General features: G+C 28.7%; 2 protein-coding genes across 5 annotated transcripts; both read left to right on the forward strand.

Moving 5' to 3' along the window:
* Nucleotides 1–1,390: 1,390 nt before the first annotated feature.
* On the forward strand, nucleotides 1,391–8,737 carry LOC100779453 (MADS-box protein JOINTLESS). 3 transcript variants are annotated; one of them, XR_005888780.1, is made up of 9 exons: nucleotides 1,391–1,883; nucleotides 2,284–2,474; nucleotides 5,754–5,829; nucleotides 6,492–6,559; nucleotides 7,050–7,149; nucleotides 7,258–7,299; nucleotides 7,931–7,969; nucleotides 8,068–8,184; nucleotides 8,515–8,737. XR_005888780.1 is itself a non-coding variant. In XM_006597301.4 (9 exons), the coding sequence occupies exons 2-9, from the start codon at nucleotides 2,293–2,295 to the stop codon at nucleotides 8,531–8,533; spliced, it is 627 nt and encodes a 208-aa protein (XP_006597364.1). In that variant the 5' UTR covers nucleotides 1,393–1,883; nucleotides 2,287–2,292; the 3' UTR covers nucleotides 8,534–8,737. The 3 variants fall into 3 exon arrangements, 2 of the variants coding, with proteins under 2 accessions (XP_006597364.1, XP_006597363.1); XM_006597301.4 differs by having other exon boundaries at nucleotides 1,393–1,883; nucleotides 2,287–2,474; nucleotides 8,084–8,184; XM_006597300.4 differs by having other exon boundaries at nucleotides 1,400–1,883; nucleotides 8,084–8,184.
* A 3,544-nt stretch (nucleotides 8,738–12,281) lies between these two features.
* Nucleotides 12,282–22,671, forward strand: LOC100779995 (MADS-box protein JOINTLESS). 2 transcript variants are annotated; one of them, XM_006597302.4, is made up of 9 exons: nucleotides 12,282–12,531; nucleotides 12,657–12,842; nucleotides 15,100–15,181; nucleotides 18,983–19,041; nucleotides 19,143–19,242; nucleotides 19,342–19,383; nucleotides 20,459–20,497; nucleotides 22,094–22,179; nucleotides 22,397–22,671. In XM_006597302.4, the coding sequence occupies exons 2-9, from the start codon at nucleotides 12,661–12,663 to the stop codon at nucleotides 22,440–22,442; spliced, it is 636 nt and encodes a 211-aa protein (XP_006597365.1). In that variant the 5' UTR covers nucleotides 12,282–12,531; nucleotides 12,657–12,660; the 3' UTR covers nucleotides 22,443–22,671. The 2 variants fall into 2 exon arrangements, with proteins under 2 accessions (XP_006597365.1, XP_003547095.1); XM_003547047.5 differs by having other exon boundaries at nucleotides 12,283–12,526.
* The last annotated feature ends 1,468 nt before the right edge of the window (nucleotides 22,672–24,139 follow it).

Here is a 24,139-nt window from a genome sequence, read left to right on the forward strand (position 1 = left end):
ATTATTAGTCTAATGTAATTTTTATATTGTGAAAGGAGCTAAATTAAATTACATGGTAAGATAATACATATGTCTCTGTAACATATTATAACACATGTATATAATATTATATACGTATAATATATACAAATGTATTCAAGATATTTTTTAATACATATCTATAAAACTCTGACATATAAATTAAAATATATTATTAATTAAAAGTTAACAATTGTAAAATTAAATAAATACTATTCATTTTTAAAAAAATATATTCAAGAATAATATCAATGACAAAAACTTATATTATTCGTCATGTTTATATATGTTTCTTTATGATTTATTATAATTTTTTTAATGTTAATTATGTCATTGATTTTTTAGTTAATTTATATATTTTATATCTTATCATGATATTATCTAATTAATCTCAAACATAAAAAAATAAAATAGCATATGAATTATCTCTAAATTTATCTAGTGTACATTAAATATTAAATAATTTTTTTTATCATATTCTTGATTTTTAACTAATTTTTATATCTATCTTATTTTGTCTTAACGACAAACTTAGTAGCAAAAGGTGGAAGGTGTCTTTAAACTTTAAAGGGTAAAAAAATTAGAGCACCACAAAAATGACAGACAAAAAACAATCGCTTCTGTACAATTTGCATGTACAGGACCAAATTGAGTTTAATTTAACTAAAACGTTTGATGAATGATGTCATAATATTCTTTTAAGTATCTATACCAAAACCTTAAAAGCATCATATAAATGAAACACTATGATTGATATTTTTTGGTAAATTCAGAATATCCCTAGTTCAATGTCGAAGATTAGTCCACCAAGTCTACTTAAGGGTTTGATTTCTTTTAATAAATTTCTTGCATACATACAAATCAACTTAGGAGCCAAAACCACATGAGGAAGGGATTATAATTATTTACTACGTCACACTATGTTAACAGTATAATTGAATTCAAATCTCATAAAAAATAATGTGTTAGATTCAAGTCTTATTAATAAAAAATTTGTAATTGAAAAGGAATATTCCACTTAAGGTGGATCAATCATGTTTTACGGCTATTAATCATCGGAGGCAATGATCATATTGTACCAATACGCATGGTTACTTAAGAAATTATATCACAATATGTTAACGTTAGTGTCTTAAAAAAATATTTAAATAATTTAAAATATTTTAAAAAGTATTTATTATAATATGCTTTTAACGTGATAAAACATTTTTCATTAAGTTTTTCTTAATTCCAATTGCTTAATAAAATTAATCAATATTAAAAGTTGATACTAATTATAAAAAAACTTACTTTTCATTTGAATTGAAGAAAACAACATGAAAAAAAAAGAAAAATATAAAATTTGAATTGACCTTTTTATTTATAAAAAAAAATACATCATTATTTATATTGTTTTTCTTTCTATTTTCTTTTCTCCCATCAAAACTTAATATTAATGTTTGTCAAAATGGTCACAAAGGAAAGAGATAATTACAAAATTGATAGACATCATATCACATCAGTTGTTAATATAGCTGGCGATTGATACCAGTAGCTATCTGTACGGAAAGGCTTAAAAGAATCTAAGAAAATAAAAAAAAGTAGAGAAAAGCTTCTAAATGGAAGAAAAAAAACAAATTAAAAAAAAGTACTTCATTTGCTAAAAATATATAAAGGGATCTTTCCTTCTTCTATCTAGACTCCAAACTGAACAATAGGAGCCAGAGATTGGAAAAGGATGCACACTGATAGATATATCAGAGTTACCCATTAGAGACCAACCAAACATCATTCATTTTCATTTCCCTTCTCTTTTAGCTGCCATTAACGTATTAAGGAATCAGGAATCATTCTAGTATCCATTTCTGGACTCTAATACAAGCAAGGTAAGGGTTTATTTCTCTCGTATGATACTTCATTATTCAAACTGAAACACCTTTTATCTGAAAATTTTCCAACCGGTAAGGGTTTGTCTCAGATTCCTTACCAATTAAGACCTGTATGTTTCTGTTATTTCAGTAAAGTTCGTGTTTCTTTTCCCTTTCCTTGTTCATATGCTTCCCATAGACTTAATTTGTTGTTTATTCTTGGAAGATCTATCATGGTACATGCTTTTCTGTCAAAACCCCTCATATACGTACATGCATATATACCTTGATCTGTTGCCCTATGATACTTGTACATGAGGAAAATGTTTGTCTTTAATTTTAATACTCGGATATCTATGTAAATTGGGTCGCAATTTGGATTATATCAATTATGAAAGGTGTGTAATTGTATGTATAGAAGAAGAATATGACGAGAAAGAAGATCCCAATCAAGAAGATCGACAACATAAACGCGAGGCAGGTAACATTCTCAAAGAGGAGAAAAGGTCTTTTCAAGAAGGCTCAGGAGCTGTCAACTCTCTGTGATGCTGAGATTGCTCTCATAGTCTTTTCCGCCACTGGCAAGCTCTTTGAGTACGCTAGTTCAAGGTATATATACATATATATATATATATATATATATATATATATATATATATATATATATATATATTTTTTTTTTTTTTCCGTACCATTCTCTATATAGCCTTTATCTTTATCATTCTCTATGAATGTCCGTGTACAAGGGAAATTGCTCACAAACGTACAGACACTAACTCATAATGTCCTTGGTCATCATCTTATTTTTATCCATTTTGATACTCCTCTAAGTCCAAGGGCCCTTTGGTTTATTTTTATATGTAGAGATTGATAAGTTTGATCTATAGAAAATACCAAGGTTTTAAAATACAGTATGCTATCGCAACTTTGACCGCAACATCAAAGTTTTTGGAGCAGTACTGTCTACAATAAGAACATGACTATAATTGATGCTGCATCTGCTGCATTTGTCTATAATCTTTCCCACTAGCTACAATAAACTGTGGGCCATAACTGTAATTTAAAACCTTAGACAATATCAAATGGAAACTCAAATTGGGTGTGTGACTAAAAAGAAAAAAAGAGAGCAACAACTAATTGAAGAGAGAAATAAGAAGAAAAAATTAGATGAAAGTGAGATAGAAGTGAAACTAGATATATGATAATAATAACTCTATCAATTTCATTAGAATATTTTAACAGTGTAAATTTTCTTATATTACAATTTAATTATAAGTTACATACAATGTTAATTTTTATAATAAATATTTTATTTTAAAAATTATACTATTTAAATTGATTTCTAAGTTGATGACACTATAAAAATTTTACTCTATGAAAACGAAACTCTAAATTTGATTTACCACTTTTTTAGAGATAACCAATAATGCACTGTGAGTTCATCATTTTACACGTGTATATATGCTATATTTTCATGACTATTTTTTTTTATAGCTCTTAGATTTTCAATTACCTACTTAATAATTTTCTTTAAAAAAAAAGTTTTCTACCTAAACAAAATGTTTGGGCTTTTTATATTACAACCTTTTCCGTTAAGCGTTTTCTGAACGTTCTCCCCAATCACGCAACTTTGTTTTCCTTATACTGTTTACTATTTAGCTAGCTGCTTATTGCATGTATATTTACGCTTATTTAAGGATATATTTGTTTCAGGGCATATTATCATGTTCTTAAAAATTACATTTTGATGAATATATTGATTTGGAATATTATTTGAGTTTACTGAAGAATATGCTTGGTTAAAATTTAATATTTTAAAGTTAAATGATAAAATAAAGTAGAGGTGAAAACAAATAGAAAAGGATAAAATTAGATTATATAAAATATTTCGCATATCCTCAGAATATGAAAATGCCACTTCAATTTCATATGTCAAGTAATAAAAGTTAAGTAGAATATCGTTTTTACAAGGATTGATTCAATTATCAATTAAAACTAAATTAAATCTATTTGAGCAATAAAAGATAATTTAACTATATAAAAAACTAAAATTGATGTAAAGAAAAATAACAAGAGTGTAGCAAATTTCACTAAAATTCAAGACTTACTAGGATAAGTATCTCCTTCCTTGTCTTCCTATGCAATTGAATTCACATCTACAGAAGTCATAACATGAAATTGTAGTTCAAATCTATGAAATTTGATTAAGATTGTATCTATTTCTAGATTCAAAATCCTTTTACTCAAATTAGTACTTATAATTCCTTTTATATTGCTCAATCTGATTAAGCAAAGAGAATAGAGAATAATATTAAGAACTCAAAATTATGATGTTCTATTCCTAAAAACACTTAAAAATTTTGTTAAACAATCACAGTTCTAGTCTACGCTCAAATTTTCAATTGTAACACAAACTTTAGATCAATTTCAATAACAAATAAAAAATTGCTTAGAACATAAAATAAACACAAATTTGATCAATGAAATAAATGTGTTAGATAGTAAGAATATAGATTACATATGAATTCAATTTAGGTTCATCAACCCTAGTCAAAGGGGTTTCGTTACATTTTATAATACAAAGAAAACAAGAAACTATTTATTAAATATTGGAAAATATCCAAGTCCCACAACTGTCCCAATCCTTGGAGTACAACTTAAATATCTATTAGGCAACTTTACTTAATGTCAATTAATTTTAAAATGAAATCTAACATGTTGAGAAATATCCAAGTCCCAGATCGGCTCTTGATTTTTAGATGAAATCTAACTTCAAAGGCCTCCACAATTGCAGTTTTAAATTACTTCATGATGAGTTTTACATAGCATGCACGAAACACTTAACAGTGCTTCGATCTTATAGCATGTGTATATAAATTCTCTACCTAATGTTTTTTTTTTATATATATAATGACAGCTATAGGTTTGAACTTAGAATTACTTGCAGACTGTCTAAACCTTCACCACTAACCTATCCTAATGAGTTTAATCTCTAAATACATTTAGTACGTGGTCATGCAAGCAATAATATGCATGCCGCTGCCAGATCCGGAACCTTTCCTGATTTATAATTTTTTATCTATTCGAGAAAATTTTCTATGCAAGAATAACAATCGGTACCGGCTCATGTTGAAGAGATAAAAAAAAAAAACCCAACCTTAGTAAAGTCCGAGAAAGAAATCAAATGAAACAATTAAACTATATCAAAAATAAAATTTTAAGAAACCCTCATAAGAGTATGGTTTTACTGTCCCAGTAATAATTAATCACAAAGGAAGTATATATTGTAGGAAGACTTTATCTAACAATGTCAAGGTTTGAATCCTAGAATCATATTTCTGGGAAGACTTTTACTTAACCCTCATTTTTTAACTAAGGGCTAATCTTGTAGTTTTGCCTGTGAGAATTTCCGGTCAAAGAGTCAATTTTTAGTTGTTTCTCTGAAAGTTATATTCGGTCTTCTGCTTTTTTAAATTGGAATATTTTCCATATATTTGATTCACTTTTCTTTAACCTATATTGGTCTTCTCCATACATAAACGAGCCATTTGATTCCAAAGCTACAACTTGGCTTTCGAATACTCAATTTTCTCAACATATCAGTGTGGGGACTATATGCATCGAGGCACTAGCTAGCTAGCTCGTAAATGCACTCTATACTAAGGTTATGAGCTTAATGCATACCTATTAATATGAATTTAAATACTTAATTCTATTACTCCCCAAATTTGATTTAAACTACTTGATGTAATACAATTAGATAAAAATTAATCATACAATGATAATATAATTATATAAAGTTCTTGATTCCATGAGCCCATGCGTTGGTTCAAAGGAAATAGGAAGAGGAAGTTTTGAATTTAATTTTAATGTCCTTGTTATTATCAGCATGCAACAAACACTTGAAAGGCGTAATCAGCATTCAGGGATTCAAGGATTGGATAATCCATCTATTGGTCAACAGGTATAATTACGTATACTAGCTTTTCAATATTCCTTGAACGATTGAATATTCAATTTACTACTATGAAAAAGCAAGTTCAGCGGAGTAACTTCTGCTGTTTGCTTCTTCTGTTTTTTTGGCGTATGTCTTGGCTTCTCGGATGATTTTAAAATACAATGTTTTTTTAAGTGTCTAATGTCTTTGATTTGATTTGTGTAATGATTATACCTAGTGGAATAAGTATTGTTGTTACTTGTTACCGGCTAAGCAATCTCTCATGGACATTTGAAACAATTTTCTAATGATTCTATAAATTTCACGTCAGTTATTTTTCAATTTTCTTATCGTAGATTAATATTGATGCGGTGGTATATTACTATATTTAACGTTTTTTTATTAACAAATATAAATTATTAGTTTGTTAATTTTTGTTAGTGAAAGATTCGAATCCATCATCTATCACAATGTCTGAAGTGAATCTGCTCTTGTAACTGCTTGGCAACTAGTGATGAATGATATCACAATGTTTCTACAGCCTTCTGCATCCTTAATTACCTCTGGAACAATGAAAAAAGTAAAAATTGATTTAGATAAAGTATTGACGTAGCTTGCTTAAGCATGCACAATTGTAAAATCATGAGTTATTATTTTTTTGAAACTCTAATATAATCTATATAATATAGCTTGGAAGTGACTCCTTTGGCATGCTGCCGTTGCGCAAGGAAATAGAAGATAAGACTAATGAACTGAGGTATGCACTGCACTGCACTGCACTGCACTGCAACTACTTTAATTTAGACTTTATATATACAATGCATGCGCCATAAAAATATACATGAGATGCCCTGAATGAAAATTGCTGGAGGCACCTATATATGCTTTATTTTCGGGATGTCATAGATAGATTTATTTGGTGTAGGCTTTGTATGTTAGTCCTCGTTGGGTACATCTTGGTATTAATTTCCTCGGTTAATATATATTTATATTATTTCAGATAGATTTATTTGGTGTAGGCTTTGTATGTTAGTCCTCGTTGGGTACATCTTGGTATTAATTTCCTCGGTTAATATATATTTATATTATTTCAGAATATAAATATGGTGCAACCTTGGGATGTTAGGGGATTTTTGTGGATTTGGACAATATAATTTTTTTTACAAGGGTTAGGTACCCTTGTACCCTTTATGTTGCTGATAAAAAAAATTGAGAGACATGGTTCCATAAATGAATATTTAATGCAGTCAGTTGAATGAGGAAGAGTTGCAAGGATTGAAAATAAAAGAATTGCAGAAACTGGAGGACATTCTTCAAAGACGTTGGACCACTATTTCAAAAACTAAGGTTCGTTCCAAATTAATTGTACTCTCAAAAACTTGATTGTACCTGTAAATTAATTCGACCTTGTGCTTATAAGTTATGTATGCTTTTGACATAACATGTAAATTTCAGGACGAAAAAGTTATACAAGAGATCAACCACCTTAAAACAAAGGTAAAAACAACAACGTTCAGATACATATCAAATCTTATGTTTTTGAGTTATTATTCGTAGTTTTGGTCAAATAAATTTCATCCTTTGTGATGTATGAGGAATTAATTTAGTTATGAGGACAGCGTATCACACATAGTGAAGTTAACTTGAACTATATGTGAAAAAAAATTGTAAATTAACTTTGTGTCGTTAGCTATTTGTGGGTAACCTAGGTGAGGAAGTAAATTGGAACTTGCAAAAGGTTGCTAAAAAAACTTTAGAGGGTGTTTGATTTGGTTGTTTTATGTTTGCGTTAGTTTTTTCCAATTCAATGCCAATCTCTCATACTTGATTTCCAACATGAAACCTAAAAGATATAAGTTCAACTCGTGAATTTATTAAAATTTATCCTAGTCAAAATAATTTGAAGAAGCCATCTATCTGATTCAGAAACAGGGAGAGATCCACGTGATATTTAGAAACTAAGATGAAGGTATTATTTTTTCGTTATAGTATAAATGAAGTGTTAAAAAATGAGTATTTTATTTTATTTTGCTTATAATAATGCAGCCTATAAGCAATTTCTTTTTTTATCTATCTTTATTCACACAACATTTTTCTGCAACGATGTTTGGCAATGTTGCTCATGAAGGAAGCCAAACTTATGGAAGAGAACCAGAAATTGAAGCAGGTGATTAGGCTTTTCAAAATCTTGCCCATTTATTTGTGGTCCCCGAGCTTTCTGATAGAGATACTTTTGGACGACGGACTTAGTAATATATGTAACAGCATTTTTTACGTACAGAGCTTCTTACAAGAACAAAGGCAATCATACGAGTCATTTACCTGTAGTTCATCTGAATTTCCTCCGGACAATGGTAGTTCAGACACATCTCTCAAGCTGGGGTTAGTTTACACTTTATCCTATAATACTACAAGCTTACTGATTAACATCTTAATATTCTTTTTTTTCTTAACCCTCTTTGCATCATAGGAAAAAAAATTTGATTAATCCAAAATTTGACTAAGAAATAATTAAAATCTGATAAACTTAATTTTAACACATTAACCATTTATATCCAATAACTTGATTACATATCTAACATGTTTAATAACATGTCTACTAAACTGACCGGAGAGAATACAAAATATATGGAATACTTCCATAAATCTGGTGATACTTCAGAAGCTTAATTCTTCTTATTCATGCTTATCCTAATATCTATGTTTATGCAGGTTGTCTTTGTTTGAATGAAACAAAAATGTTGGTTCAGAAGACTACAAGTGAATGCATTTGCTTCTATTTCTGTCTCAGTCAAGATCAATGTTGTTTTCCGCATTTAACAATTTGCTGGTGAATGTACCGCTGGATTTATACTGGGAAAAAAATTCACAGTTGTAGCAACTTATTTGCTAACCTAAAAAGAACTTTGCTGTTGTCATTATGTCAGATGTGATAACCCAGTGTTTTGTTTATTTCTATTTTAAAAAAATTGAAAATAAATATATTATTTTTGTCTTTTTTCATAATTCTTAAAAATAGAAATAAATTAAAAATAGTGTAACTTGTTTATAATTATAGAAAACTATAACAACTAAAAAATATAAATTACTACAGTTCAACATCTAAATTAATTATTATATGTGGAGAGTTCAAGTGTCCACCGGGGAAACATGTCTTTTTAAACAATTTATGTAACCTATTAAACAGTTGTATTGTCATAACTATATACAACGTGTATAAAATAAATTTATTGATTTTCTTTTTTTTTTGGTATGATAATACCTTGAAGTTGCCTCCAAGATAGTACAAGCATGTACTAAATTTTGTTCTGTTTGGGTTGATAATTGAGTACCATTTAATTTATTTTAAAAAATTATTTATCTTTCACTACTTTTCTCATATGTAAATAGATGACGGTGAAAACGAAGATTTGACATTCTAATCCATAATAGTTCAAGTAATGATATTTTTTTTAAAAATAAAGTTGCACATTAAATTATATGATGCACTAAAATTTGGTTCTATATGAATATTGGGTTGATAATTGAGTAACATTTGATTTATGAAAAAAAATCTTGTATTTTTTTTAGAGCAAGTATTTGCAAAACTTAAATTTGAAATCACTTATTAAAATAAAATAATTTTATGTCAATTAATTCACATGTTCATTAGTATATACTAATTCCTTCAAGTTATGATATTTGAAAATAAATAAATTAAATTGGGTAATTTCGTATTTAATATTTAACTATTTTTTAAAAATAAACATTAAATATGAAATTAACCAATCAAATTTAATTTATTGAATGATTTGATATTATCTTTCTCACGATTTACATTAAATTTCATATAAAATGGATTTTTTTTATATGTTATCTAACAATGTATATTAATTTACTTAAAGCATATTTAAAAGAGCACTATATTATTTATTAAATATATCATTAATGAAGTGAAGTGTTAATTGATTTTTGATTTGCATGAAAATAAAAGAAAGTATTTTTGGTTATGTAGAAAGAGAAAGAAAGGAATATATATAATAACATAAATATCATATAAAACAACTAAAATGTTTATACATGTGTACTTATTCTATTTTCCGTTCAAGTTTGGATCGAATGCGTTTTAACTGGGATCCCGTCTAAAATGCTTTCATCCTTCATCTTTTTGGGACAAACCAAAAGAAAGAAGAATTATAAAATTTCAACCATTAATTTCCTCCTCTTTCACCCATCCAAACAAATTCAAAAATTGAAAAATATAACTCAATTAGTGAAACATAATATGCTAATTATATTTAATTTTTACGTAAAAAAATCACTAAAAAAAGATTAAAAATGATTATCAGACCACATATATATGAGATATGGAAAAATGTTTTGTAAACTATAAAAATGAACAACATAAAAATCATTTTCTTTAATTTTAAAATATACTGTAATTTTTAAATGTATGTATAAAATTTGTAAAAAAATGTTTAATAATAATATTGGCATCTTCCAATACAGAAACGAGAACCACGTGCCTGAGTTTTCAATTACTAGTTCTGAGAACTGACCATGTGTCTCAGTCTCACATTAATACATTGCATCAAGCTATCCGTACGGGAAAGCAAACCTCGATGCACATTTTAGAACATCTGCACTACCCTCTACTGGAGCACGTTTTTCATAATATGTTCCTTAATTAATAAATAACAAAAAACATAAAATTAGAATTAAATCATATTTTATCTGAATGTGTAATTTAACTTTATTATTCTATCATTATTATTTAAATTATATAAAATTTTAACTGATTAAAATATATATTTAATAGTTATAAAAATAAAAGTATAGAAGTAAAATATTAATTCTAATATATTTCCAATTCCAACTCCGCTTTAACAAGTTGGAAAAAGATTTAAACTCGACCTTGACTGATCTCACTACATCAAAATACTTTTTTTTTTTAAATACCCATTTTTATCATTAAGCGTGAAAAGAAAATAAATTGATGTTTGTAAAAAATATGATAAATTAATCCTATAATAATTTAATGATAAATTAATCATTGAATTTTAAAATTTAATATCAAATTAATTTTTGAAAGTATTTATTATTAAATTAATCCTTAAATATTATAATTTTATAATAAAAATAATCTTGCAAATTTAATTAGGATTAGTTTATCATATTTTTTACATATTAAAAGATTAAATTTAAATTTTCATCTTTCAAGAATTAATTTATCACTACCTCATATTTTTAGGGACCAAAAATTGAAAATAAAATAAAAGATATGATTTATGAAAATTAGTGTGTATATTTCATACACTAAACAAAAAAATTATAATTCTAATGAGTTTTGTTTCTTATACATCCATTTTTCTTTTATCTTTTTTGTAAAGAAGGGGTTCAGTTAATAAAAAGTACACATAAAATTAATTAAAATAGAATGATCTATTATTAATTATTTTAAATATTTGTACAATATTTTTTAAAATATTACAAATGAAATTCTAAATATAGATTTGTAACTGTACATAAATCCTGAAAAAATATTTTTTCTTCTAGAATTAGTTATTTCATCTTTTTCAGAAATAACCTTTTTCTTTCATAGTCAACTTGAACTCAAGGTATATACGCTGATCCAAAAAAGAACTCAAGGTATATAAGCATGTTCAGATTTATTTGTCATTATTAATTAGTTGTATGCAATTAGGATCCGGGACGGACTCGGGAGTGGATCAAACGAGGGAGAATTTTTTTTTTTTACATAATTATTTATATATTTTAATTTTAATAAATAATATTTCATAAATAATAAATTTAAAAATATTTATTATTAATTTTATTGTCCCATTAACCATGAAAAGAGGAAAAAATTTATATTGACGTTAACCATTAAATGTAACAAACCATGTCTCACTAGCACATTATATTAGGTGCAATTGAGCTAAATTATTAGTAAATTTTCCATACTTGACGTGTTAAATGTTTAATTAAATAAATAAATTTAAACTTAAAATTAATTATTTAAACAAGTCAAACACAACATTTATAAGTTAAAATTCGTTTTTATATATAGAGAGGAAATAAAATTACTAAATTCTATTATATGTTTGTATAAAATTATTTGACAGAATTTGTATGAAATTAGACACTATTAAATATATTATCGTCTAGCATTAAAATATTTATTGAATACTAAATTGATAAGTTAAAAAATAATATAAAGAAAAATCATATTAAAAATATAATCAAGTTATAAATGACATAAATAAGTCAAATTCAAGTTTTATTTTTTTAATAAGTAAAGTTTAAACTTTTAATTAAGTTGTTTTAAAAAAAATAAATGAGTTAAATCTGAACAAATCATTAGAGTAAATTACCCTATACTATGAATTAATTAAATATCATCTTAAACATAATTTTAAAACATTATTTTGAATCCTCTAAAAAAACATTATTTTGGAAATGTGTTGGGACGGGTGTCAGTATTAGGATGATCGTAAATGGGAGGAGATAAGAAGATTAAGATTGGGAATGGGAGTGGGAGAAAGATAAATGTGGCATATTCATGTCTTCCCCTCACCATTCTTTCTTTGGAGTCAAGGACTGGGGGGTTAGGTTTGTACTTAATTACGCTTCTTAATTTCTTCTTTATCGATCACCCATGATCTACCTGGCTAGCTAGCTAGGGTTGCTTCTGCTGCATTCTCGACCGCCAATCAAGGATTCTTCTGCGCTTCCATCTTAACAAGTAACGTAATCACCTTCCTTAGTTTAATTTCCTCTCTTACTGGAATTTTCCTCAGAAGTAAACTAAACAGAATTGGCTGCTAGCTGCATAAATAGTCTTATATATTCCCCTGATCGATCGAGTTGTTCAGGAAAATGGTGAGAAGGAAGATACCGATCAAGAAGATCGACAACGTAACTGCGAGGCAGGTGACATTCTCAAAGAGGAAGAGTGGTCTTTTCAAGAAGGCACGCGAGCTCTCTCTTCTCTGTGATTCTGAGATAGCACTCATAGTCTTTTCACCTGGTGGCAAGCTCTTCGACTATGCTAGTTCAAGGTACGTACTAATTTCCTCTTCTTAATTACTCTCTCGCTTAATTAGTTTGGTCAAATTCACCACAGAGAGAGAGAGAGAGATCAATTCACAAAAATCCAACTAGAAATCTTTAATTAATTAGCTATGATCACATATCCAAATTGCTTATCACTCGTATCAACTAGTACTAATTGCGTTGATATAGCTTTTTTTTCATCTTCTAATTCATGCACTATTCTTTCACTCGGTAAAATAGGTTCGCACGTTCCATATAGCAATATTACTGATGCTATAAATATCTGGACCCAAGTCTTGACTGTCTCACTCCTTGAAATGCAGTTTATATATCTGTTGGATAATTTCACTTAAAATCAATTGATTTTAAGTTGAAATCTAACATGGTATTAAAACAAACTATGATCCTGAGACCTCTGATCCTCGCTTCCGCTATCACCACCCACCATTTGTTGTTCACACACCAAGTCACTAACAAAGAAATGAAAGAAGTTGATAGGATATCACTACTCTATTAATATTTCTAACTTCCCTTTTTATCATGAAATTATAGATTGAACTGTTTAATATATACTTTATTCACATGCTCTTTCAATAAACTACTCGGTTGGGAATGTGCAGTGAGAATGTAACTCAGTAGGGAATGATTAGCTGTTGATGTTCATTGTGCTGTGTTATGCTGTGATGTAAGTCACTAGGGATTGAAGGGCAACAAGGAATTTGATATATGTTGAATGTCCCCCATATAACCTTTTTAATTATCTCCTTAATTTATAATCTATATATAACTAACACAAAGGAATTTTATATATATATGTTGAATGTCCCCCAGAACAAAATCCATCGTATTTAGCAAATGCCATGAAAAATATCATTTACAAAAGGTTCAACTTGTATTCATCCTAGCCTAATGAATCCTAAGAAAATTAAAAACTCTTTCAAAGATGAAAAAAAGAAAAGCAAATCTATTAGAGACGGGAGAATTCTATATGTTATTTCTTCTAACTTTAGTAAACTTTTTTTTAATAATAATTTAATAACTGGCTAATAGTTTTCTATATGAATTACTAACTTAGTTAATTTTTATAATAATTAACTTATTCTGTAAAAATTATTTGCACTTTTCACCAGAAAATTCTTAGTCAAGAGTTATTTCTTCAACTTTTTGAATATAAAATTTTATAAAAGTAAAATAAATTAATACGTACAAACTGTCGGCCGCCCCTAAACATGATCAAAATATTTTATGCCCCAAAATTTAGCCTAAGATTCACCCAATTGACTAAAAGGAGATAGGGAATTTTATTATAATTAAACATCAAGTATTAAGGGGAACGAATTTAAAACGAATTAAAGAAAAGATACAATCTATAAGTTTAATTTTTATGCATTGTTAATGTAGGAAAATATTATAAACCAATAAAAAATTATGTTAGGTATAATTTTCAAAGAAATTATTATAGAAGTAAATAAATTCACTATAATAGCTATCCATAATTGAATAATAATGCAAAAAAATCACTATCAGTTCATTCCAATTAAATTCTAAAATTTATACCAACTAATTTATACACAACTTTCATCAGTATGCATGCAATGTCAGAATTTTACACTGTCAAACAAATAAGAAATTATTTTTGGTATGATTTTTTAGATAGTTAGTCTCTCCATTTCACTTTATACCATGTAACAACAACAAAAAATATTTCAAATTAGTTGTCATTTTACAAAGCCAAAGAAGTATTAAATATTTTTTTTGATGGAATACCCTTAGTGAAAGTAGTTGTCATTGTGTAGTAAATGAGAAAAAAAAATAATTAATTAGAGAGATAAATGATATATTAGAAAGTCACATTATATATATATATATATATATATATATATATATATATATATATATATATATATATATATATATATATATATATATATATATATATATATATATTATAAAATCTAAAATATTAATTATATTTCTTAATTAATATTTGTATCAAAACCTTAAATGTCATAAAAGTAAAATCGAAGGAGTATTATAAAAATAATAAATCTATTTTTTATACAATTAGTTGTCCAATTAAATGTGGATATTTGTCTAAAATTTATAATAGATATTTAATGCAATTAAGTTGTTTATTTATTATTAGAAAGAAGATCCAAATGTTATTGTTTAAATAGAAAACATGATGATGGGGATACAAATAATTTAATCCAAGTTTTTCTCCTAAAGAGATTAACATGCAGTAGTTTTTGTTGTTTGAAGTATGCAGAAGGTAATTGAAAGGCATATTTTATGGTCAGAGCTGAACCTTGAAAAATTAGACCAATCATGTCCTACGGAGCAGGTACTTTTTACTTAATTTTTTAATTTCATTAGTGATGTTTAATTGTGTGTTCAAGCATTTGAATGGCAAAAAGAAAAACAATATTTGTGATTATGTATTTATGTTTCTTCTAAAGTGGATTTTATGACTATGAGGAAGAAATAATGTAACAAGTCACTCTTGTGTTTGGGACATAAATTTCAAATTAATATAACCTAAGTAATTAGTGAGAATGTGTCATGTCCCATCATTTTGAAATAGAATGATTACTAACAGGAGTTGGGGTTAGTAGAGAGAGTTAATTTCTAATAAATTAAGTAGTAGTAAATTATGATTTAAATTATTGTGGAGAGATTTATATATATTTATGATTATGCCTTAAATGACATTATCTTTCATGGAAAATACTAGTAGTTGGGAGAAAAAATTGAATGAGAACGACCGTACTTGTCTTGATGGAAATCTAGACGCCTAGTTGCTGATATCAATCTCATCTTTTGGACATGCTTCAAAACCAAATTGCAAGTTGACCCTTAAAAAGGAGAAATTATACTTACTATAACGTACTATATACTATATATTGCACCGGTTTGCTTTATACTCTCAATCTACAAAATTTAAGTTGACCCTTAAAAAGGAGAAATTATACTATGGTCATCATACTAGCTGTGGTCCTGGCCAATAAATGAATGACACGTGTCTTGTAGGATAGATGCACAGTAACGGCACAAAACGGAGATTTGAAATTTAAATAACAAAATTATCAATTTAACGCAAATCACGCTACAGGTTAGTTAGTTGTTACTCCAACAAATAAGTGAATATTTGCCAAATCGTATTTCTTTCTTCTTATTTTTAATTAAAATAACAACAAATATCTTTTTCCAAAAATAATTGCTGTTGTCGTCTCTCTTCCTGAACGACAGAAAAATTTATCTTGTCCTCCATTCTTGTTGATTGATATCAATAATAATCTTTGTTTGCTTCTAAAAGAGAAAAGTAATGTCATGTGGCCCTGCCTCTGCAAATATGACTGGCCAGTTTGTTCAATGGAATTTGATATCATCCGTTGGTGCAAGAGTCATGGTTAGAACTTAGAAGAATTAGCAAACTAGAAACAGATTCTAATCAGCTATATTATATATAACTCTATTAAATGCTTTGTAGAGGAAATATATAACAATGCCTATATTGTATACATCTTTAGAAAATTCATCCCCTATAGAGCAAGTAGAAACACAAACCTATCCGTTCAAAATGCAAAGAAAATGATACAGGGAGAAGAAAAAGAAAGAAAATCATGCATAAGGCATGGTTTGGCTTGACCAGTGTTTATTTTTTTCTTTATGGTATTTCGCTTCCTACTCTGTGATAACTGATAAGAATATGTACATTATATTCGAAACCAGATAACCACGACATTTGCGGTTCTATCCATTAAGCGTTGATTTAAGATTGTCGTTAATGCTTACGCCGTTAAGCTGTGTTGTTGTTCCTGGTTTGGTAAGTTGAACACGTGTTATCCATTTTGTTGGCCTGGACGATGACTGACGTGGTAATTCTGGACCGTAGTATAATTTATCCTTAAAAGTAAGAGGACAATACAAACCGGATCACATTTCTTCTTTTGCTAGTGTTTTCTTGCTCAAACCGTTTCATTTTCTGTTCCTTTTTCTTGCATGGAGGCTTAGGTTCAACCTCGGTCTTCTTCGCAAGAGGAAGAACCCACTAGTTGCAGCTCCAAGAAAGTAAAGTTAAAGGATGTTGGAGGTGACGACGGTTCAGGTTTTAACCATGCTTTTGGATATGGTCCACAAAACGCTTCTAAACACCTCCTAAAGACAAGCTCTTGGAACTAGAAGGTTATAGGTTCATGGATGACGCAGAAGATTCAGATGGGGAGGACCTACCAATAGGTGGTATAATGAAGTAGAGGTTGATAACTCGGCCCATATGTGCTTGGCCAAGTTCCACTATCGGATGAGGAGTGGAGAAAATGGTCGGAAACTCGGAAGAAATGTTTGGTGGTTAAGGTGCTTGGTAAGAGGATTAGTTTTTGTTTGCTAGAAACTAACTTAGGAAGTTGGACTAAGAATGGAAATACCAAGATTATCGACATGCCAAACGAGTGAAACGACTATAACTTAGTTGAATTTCCTAAAGAGGAGGACTATAACCATGTATTCTATCATGAGTAGGACCCTTGGTTTATAGCAAATGACTAATTGATAGTACAAAGGTGGAGGCCTTTTTTGTATTCAATATTGTGGAATCTGTGAGAAGAGTTGTAGTATAGGTGAGGGTGCTAAGACGGCTCCCTGTTGAACTATTTAATTAATGAATGTTTCCTGGGTAGGTAAGTTCTGCTATATGGGAACCATGTTAAAAATTGATCACACAACTGATATTCATTCCAGGGGACATTTTGCAAGGGCTATGTGTGGAGTTAGACCTTAGAAGGGCCTATGGGGTTGACTATTGCTGGATAATATGTATGTGTATGAGGGTGACAAAGAAGGAAAACCACAACATGCATGACATAAGGTGTAAGAAAAGTTGAACGAGGATAACTCTCAACATGAGAAGGACCGGAGACACTCAATGTCTCTTTAATACCATAGTACATTGTTCCCTCCTTGCTACGAGTGGTTTTGGATGAGCGTCAATGTCAAGCATAGTCGGGGCTTTTTAGCTTTTATATATTCAATCATGAATATTATTAGATGGAATTGTAGGGGTAAAGGGCGTAGAATTTTCGTCCCTATAATAAAAGATATATATGTGGAGAGCATGCTTGCTCCTTATTGTTTCTTATAGAAACCCACTGTGATGCTTCTAAAGCTAGAAAAATGATTTCAAAAGCATGGTTTTAATGACTGTGCCTTAGTGGACTCGAGAGGCCAGTCTTGGGGGATTTGGTCTGTTTGGAAGACTAGTGAATGGAAGGTTGAGGTCCTATCCAAGATAGATCAAACCCTACATCTGAAAGTCAGATTACATGTCGAGGATCCTTAGTGTGTAACTAGTAACTGCCGTTTATGGGAGCCTTAGGGAAAGTCCTCGAAAATAGCTTTGGCTAGAACCTAGAACTCTAGAATATCTTCAAGTTCTAATTGGTGGAGCCATGGGTGGTTCTAGGATATCCGCGGGTGCAAGTTTTTTTTTTTTTGTCATCCCTAATCATAGACCTATTTTGCTTAAACCTCTCTTAACTTGAAATCAGGATGTGTTTCGTAGGCCCTTCAGATTTTAGACAATGTGGCTAACTCATTCTGACTTTGCGGAGTTTGTATCAACAATGATTCCAATCCTCATGATAAGTCTTCATTCAATAGTTTAGTGATGAATTGAAATACTAGATCAGAAGAGGGTGTTTGGAAATATATTTAGATAAAAGAGAACATTTACTAAAAGATTACAAGGAAATTGACCACACAAGATGTTGAGTTCCCTAATCCGTTTTAAGTCAATCTTCAAATTAAAAGACTTTAGAATGAGTTAGAGCTTTTGATGTCAATGGCTTAAGTTCAAGGACAAGAACTTCAGATATTTCCATTGCACAACTATATATCGTTAGGAGGAGGAGAAACTTTAGAATGAGTTGGAGCTTTTGATGTCAATGGCTTAAGTTCAAGGACAAGAACTTCAGATATTTTCATTGCACAACTATATATCGTTAGGAGAAGGAGAAACTTCAATATCTAGTCTTATAGTTTAACTTACATAAAACAAAGACTATATATATGCTTATCGTTTTTCTTGTTAGTATATGACATTTTTTTAGTAGTGTGAGCAGGTCTAATTTGTTTGGTGACTGTACAGCTTAGATGTAATTATGCTGATTTAAACAAGGAATTTGGAGACAGGATTCGTGAAATGAGGTATTTCTAACTCGGAACCTATTGATAATTTTATCACAAAAGTATTTATTCTATGATGCATTTAAATCCACATCTATTATAATTTTACAATTTAATCGTAGACAACTGAATGGAGAAGAACTGCAAGGATTGGCCCTAAGGGAGCTTCAGAAATTAGAAGAACGACTGGTCTCATCCTTGAACCGAGTTTATAAAGCGAAGGTTTATGATTCCCTCCTCTAACACTTTTTTTCTGGATTGGACAAATTTATATTTCTATTCATACTCTTTAACAGGGACAACATATGGTGTGTCTTTCAGGTTGAAAATTTTACAAGAGAGATCGATATTCTTAAGCAAAAGGTAGAGTTATTCTTCATCGTCAAGATATTAAACTTAACACACTGATCCATAAAATTTAAATTGAGAAAATTCCTTCTGATATGAAATCGTCGCAAACGAGATGGATTGTAGATGTGTTGGAGAAAAGAGCAGCCAAATGGAACCAATTCTGGTTCTTGCAAGTCCATTTTTTTTCTCTCTTTTACAAGTCTAAAGTAATTTGGCTTGTAAATTCTGAAAGGGCTCATCTTACACCAAAAAAACTTTGTAATCGTTAAATAGTTAAAATTTTTAAATACTACCAATTAACGTGATATTATAGTGTAATTGATCATAAAAATATAAACACCATATTGTTTCAATTTTCTTAAAAAATTGTACTTAAAATTTGTTGAAGTAAGGGTTGATGCGTAAAGCACAATGCATCACGTATATACTAATGTTTAGTACTTAAATCTGTCTCAATTTATAGGCTTTATCTAATGAAAATAGAATTATTAATATAATTATTGAAAGTACATAGGAACATTAAATTAGGAAATTGATATATAGATTACTGTAAAAAAAAAAAGGAAATTGATATATAGATGGTGCATCATATTATAATAACAGTTCTAGAATCTAGACATGGGGTGTTTAGAGAGCTTCTATATAGAATTTATTTAAGCTTATAAAAATAATTTATGACTCTCATAAATTCTTTTTAACCTATTTTAATATGTTTTATATATGATTAAACTTAGGACAAAATCTCATTTACTAACAAACAAAATATTATATATTTGGATTAATTCTATTGGTATAGCCTTTATCTAGAAAAACTCAAATTATTAGTATAATCACGAGTTTATACTAAGAATACGATGGTTTATATAAATATTTGATGTATTGATAATATGTATTAATTTTCTATATCAATTAAATTATTTGTTATTATAATATATGACTATCACACTACTAATCCGGAATGTGTTTAACTGAAAGATGTCAAATATAGTTTGTCATCATAATATTGTTGCAACATACGTTTGTCTTAATAATCTCTCTCACTCTGGCTCCATGATGTTTAGTTATCACTTCTCTTTTCTCAATGCAGGGAAACAAACTCATGGAAGATAACAGGCTGATGAAACAGGTGATGGGTTTCTTAATAGTCTTTCTATTATTTCATTACCATAAAATAAAATTCGAGATAGAATCGGTTGCATAGTTACAAGTCCAAAGACTTGCACTAAATTTAAACTATTAATTAATATATATAGATTAACCCTACAGCTTATAACATCTTAACATATATAGTACTAGTATCTTTAACATTAAGTAATTAGTTACCTTCAATTAATCACAGTTCCACAACCGTAACCTTCCCAACTGCACATGGGTACGTATTTGTTCATAATTTTGCGAGTTCTTCCCATAATACCTTCAGAGTCCCACTTCCCATTATACCCCGCTACAGTCATCCTTGCTTGATTACACTCGGCTAGGTTTGCTTTCAATTTGTTGTATTTTGAGACCATTTACAAATTGCAACCGAGAATCTCTCATTTTTGTCTTCCCATAGATCCTCATGCATTTTCCATGTAAGATATTGTAAAGTGCAAATTTGGTCTCGCCCGTGTTCATGATCTATGACACTATAGCATGGATTGAACTTTCCACAAGTCTTCTACTTCGGATTCAATGTTCCTTCCTTCGGTTTGTTTACAGTTCATTCCATAAATTCTCATTTTCTTCTTGTTCGAAAGGATTTTTCATAGCACGTGCTCATTCCTCATTGTTGTCGCCTCGCAAATTGCACCTGAGTGAATAGATTCCAAGATTAATTATGACTCGAGGTAAGGTCATAATGGAACAATGTGACTTCCTCTTGGTCTGTAGGGAAGAACATCATTCAAACAAAATGTTATACCAAATGACATTCTTATCAACCATGAGTCTACGTTTCCATTTTCCAAGGAAACACAATTGAAGAGATTAAGATAATTGACCCCAACCCTCCCCTTTTTAGGCTGACATGCATGGTTGATTCCAACTCACCAATAAGCTACTACTCTCTTATTTATGTCTCTGCTTGTTCATAATTTTTTTTGTCTTAATCCCCCGTTTATCATAAAAAAGAAATCTTGATTAATTTAAAGTTTGATAAAAAATAAATAAAATTTAATCAATAATTATTTTCGTTCAAAATAAAAAAAAAATCTTTGAATGTTTAGAACTCTCTTTGGGACTTTACAAAAATGATAAGAAATATAATGGGTACTTGTTAGAATTAATAATTCGGCCACTAAAGATAAGATGCTTACCTTTCCTTTTGAGTTTTGACCGATCTCTTTCTCATAGAACTTAATAACAGTTGCTAGATTGAGAACTTTCATGTATTTCCCCCTACCTGTATATCTATGTCTATACTAACATTTCCAATGGTTGTAACTATATAATTTTTTTTAAAGAAAATACTAACAAGTGTTTTTAAGATATTGAATATGAAATTAAAAGTGATAAAATGTCTTTAATTTATGAAAAAAGTGTTAAAAGTATACTCTATTGTGATTTTCAATGTAATCCAATCATAATTATGAATAAAAAATATTTATTTTAAATAATGTTTTTTTTTTTATAAAAAAATCTCTCAAAATAATTAATGTTTTTAAGACACTCGATACAAGACATTTTTTTGTTAGCATATAATTTTTTTCCTTAATATTGTTCCTCTTCTTTGTCATTGTAGAGGATAAAACCGAGGAATGAAATATGTTCGGTCCAGAGACACGAGCATGAACAAGGCCGGTCCTTTGACACCTCCCTCACGTTGGGGTAAGTTTCTGGAAGGCGTGCGACTAATTCTTGAAAAAAATCATAATGAATTTTGTTTTTGTAGTGTTTTAGAACTCGTGAATAAATATTGTGAGGAATAACAGGAAACAAAAATCCGAATGTTTGATTATAAGACAATAAAAACTTAATTATTTTCATGCATGCAACTCGAATGATTGTTTGTAAAAATGATTAGTTGTTTTGATTTGCCTTGCAGGCTATCTTTTCCTGCTGGCTCAAAGTACAGAGTTTCTGAGCAATGAGGGGACCATGATACTGCGTTTTAGTTAGTGTGAAAAGGAAGAGTGAATCACCAAGGATAAAATGGTTCACGTATATATATGGTGGGTCATCTCTAAGTTTAGAACAATGACATTCTACGATTGCCCCAACTGAATATTTATTTTCTAGTAATTCGTGTTTGTTAATTAGTAGAACCTTCTTAATGGATATGGTTTAGGTATGATATTATCTCCATATTTGTGAGGAAAATGATTTTAGTTTTCCTTCTCATATCTATACTTCAATCTATTACTTCTTTAGTATTAAAATTAAGTTAAAAAATCCACACAAAACAAAATTTAATTAACAGTACATCTAACTTAATTAGGAAAAAAGAAGATTTGGAATTTTGAACGTTATAATGGGAACTAATTCAATAATTTTTATTACTATTGTATTTAAAATTCTTTATGGGTATATAAATACACATATTATTAGTTTATGCATACATTAAACTATACTGTGTGGTTTATGATGCGGTGGATATCAAATTTCTATTTGATTTTTGTAAAGTGAAGAGGTGCACTTTAAAAAATAAAGTATATTCATGAGAATTATGATAAAATCAAATATGTGTGTGTGATCTATTATTATATTGGATATCAAAATCATGTTTCGACGGATTATTTTGTATTATCATTTATATGTTTAAAACTTAGGATATGTTTGGATTTTCGTTTAAAATACAGTGCATGAATTTTAAGAAAAATTTAATGATTTAGAAACTCAATTTTATAAAAGAAAGAGTTTAAGTGTTTTTGTAAATCCCATTTTGTCTTAAAAGTCTGTTTGTGACAATAAAACAAACATACACTTAATCATGTGCATGATAACCCAATTGAACACCGTTGACATTTAGGAAGTCATGATTTGCACTAGTTATATGCATCATTGTGACAATATTATCGTATGATTATATGCAAAAATAGATCTAGTTAATGCTAATTTACTAATTTACTTTAAGCACAAATTGTTCAGCTCAGCACTTGAACTCTCTGTTCTAGCCAGTAGCTAGTCACTAACAATGAGCACCAACGGGGCTATATAAGCACTAGTGTGAGCTATAGAGGTTGTTAGCTATGTTGATCTTAATTCAAGGTTGATCTTAATATACATATTCGTGCTTACTGATTACCTATGGTTTAATTATTCGGCATCGAAACTAAGTATAAGATCGGGCCTACGTCGAGTTTCCTTTAATTCTTTGGTAAAAAGTTATCCAAGCTTATTATAAAAATAATATATGGTTCAATTTCATCCAATTTAGATTTAATATCAAATTTAAGTTATAGCAATGTTTTGCATTTTGGTTTGTCTTAGTTTTTCAGTATTTTTAAAATTATTTATTTATTTATGTTTATATAAATTTTAAAAGAGAAAAACACCATGACAATATAAAATATCATCCCGTTACAATTTATATGTATGGATAAATTTATTAGGTTTTACAATAACTATTTTAAAAATTATACTAAGAATTATTTGTAATTGAATGATAATATAAAATTATTTTATATTTTATATAACTATTAAACTTATTTTAAAATTAATTTTACTTTATTTACTAATAAAAAAATTTAATATAATATAGAATTAAATAACATCTTAAAACCTCATGAACTTTAAAAATGACATTTATATCACCATAAATAATAAAATAACAAAAGACTAATATTGA

This window comes from Glycine max, chromosome 15 (genome assembly GCF_000004515.6).
Source record: "Glycine max cultivar Williams 82 chromosome 15, Glycine_max_v4.0, whole genome shotgun sequence".
Classification (NCBI taxonomy): Eukaryota; Viridiplantae; Streptophyta; class Magnoliopsida; order Fabales; family Fabaceae; genus Glycine; species Glycine max.

Bases quoted from the DNA above. Each gene is read 5' to 3' on its own strand.
- LOC100779995 (XM_006597302.4), top strand. From the start codon at position 12,661: ATGGTGAGAAGGAAGATACCGATCAAGAAGATCGACAACGTAACTGCG. The intron at 19,042-19,142 runs GTATTTCTAACT...ATTTAATCGTAG, and splicing joins GACAGGATTCGTGAAATGAG to ACAACTGAATGGAGAAGAAC. The intron at 19,243-19,341 runs GTTTATGATTCC...TGTGTCTTTCAG, and splicing joins ACCGAGTTTATAAAGCGAAG to GTTGAAAATTTTACAAGAGA.
- LOC100779453 (XM_006597301.4), top strand. From the start codon at position 2,293: ATGACGAGAAAGAAGATCCCAATCAAGAAGATCGACAACATAAACGCG. The intron at 2,475-5,753 runs GTATATATACAT...TGTTATTATCAG, and splicing joins TTTGAGTACGCTAGTTCAAG to CATGCAACAAACACTTGAAA. The intron at 7,150-7,257 runs GTTCGTTCCAAA...TGTAAATTTCAG, and splicing joins CCACTATTTCAAAAACTAAG to GACGAAAAAGTTATACAAGA.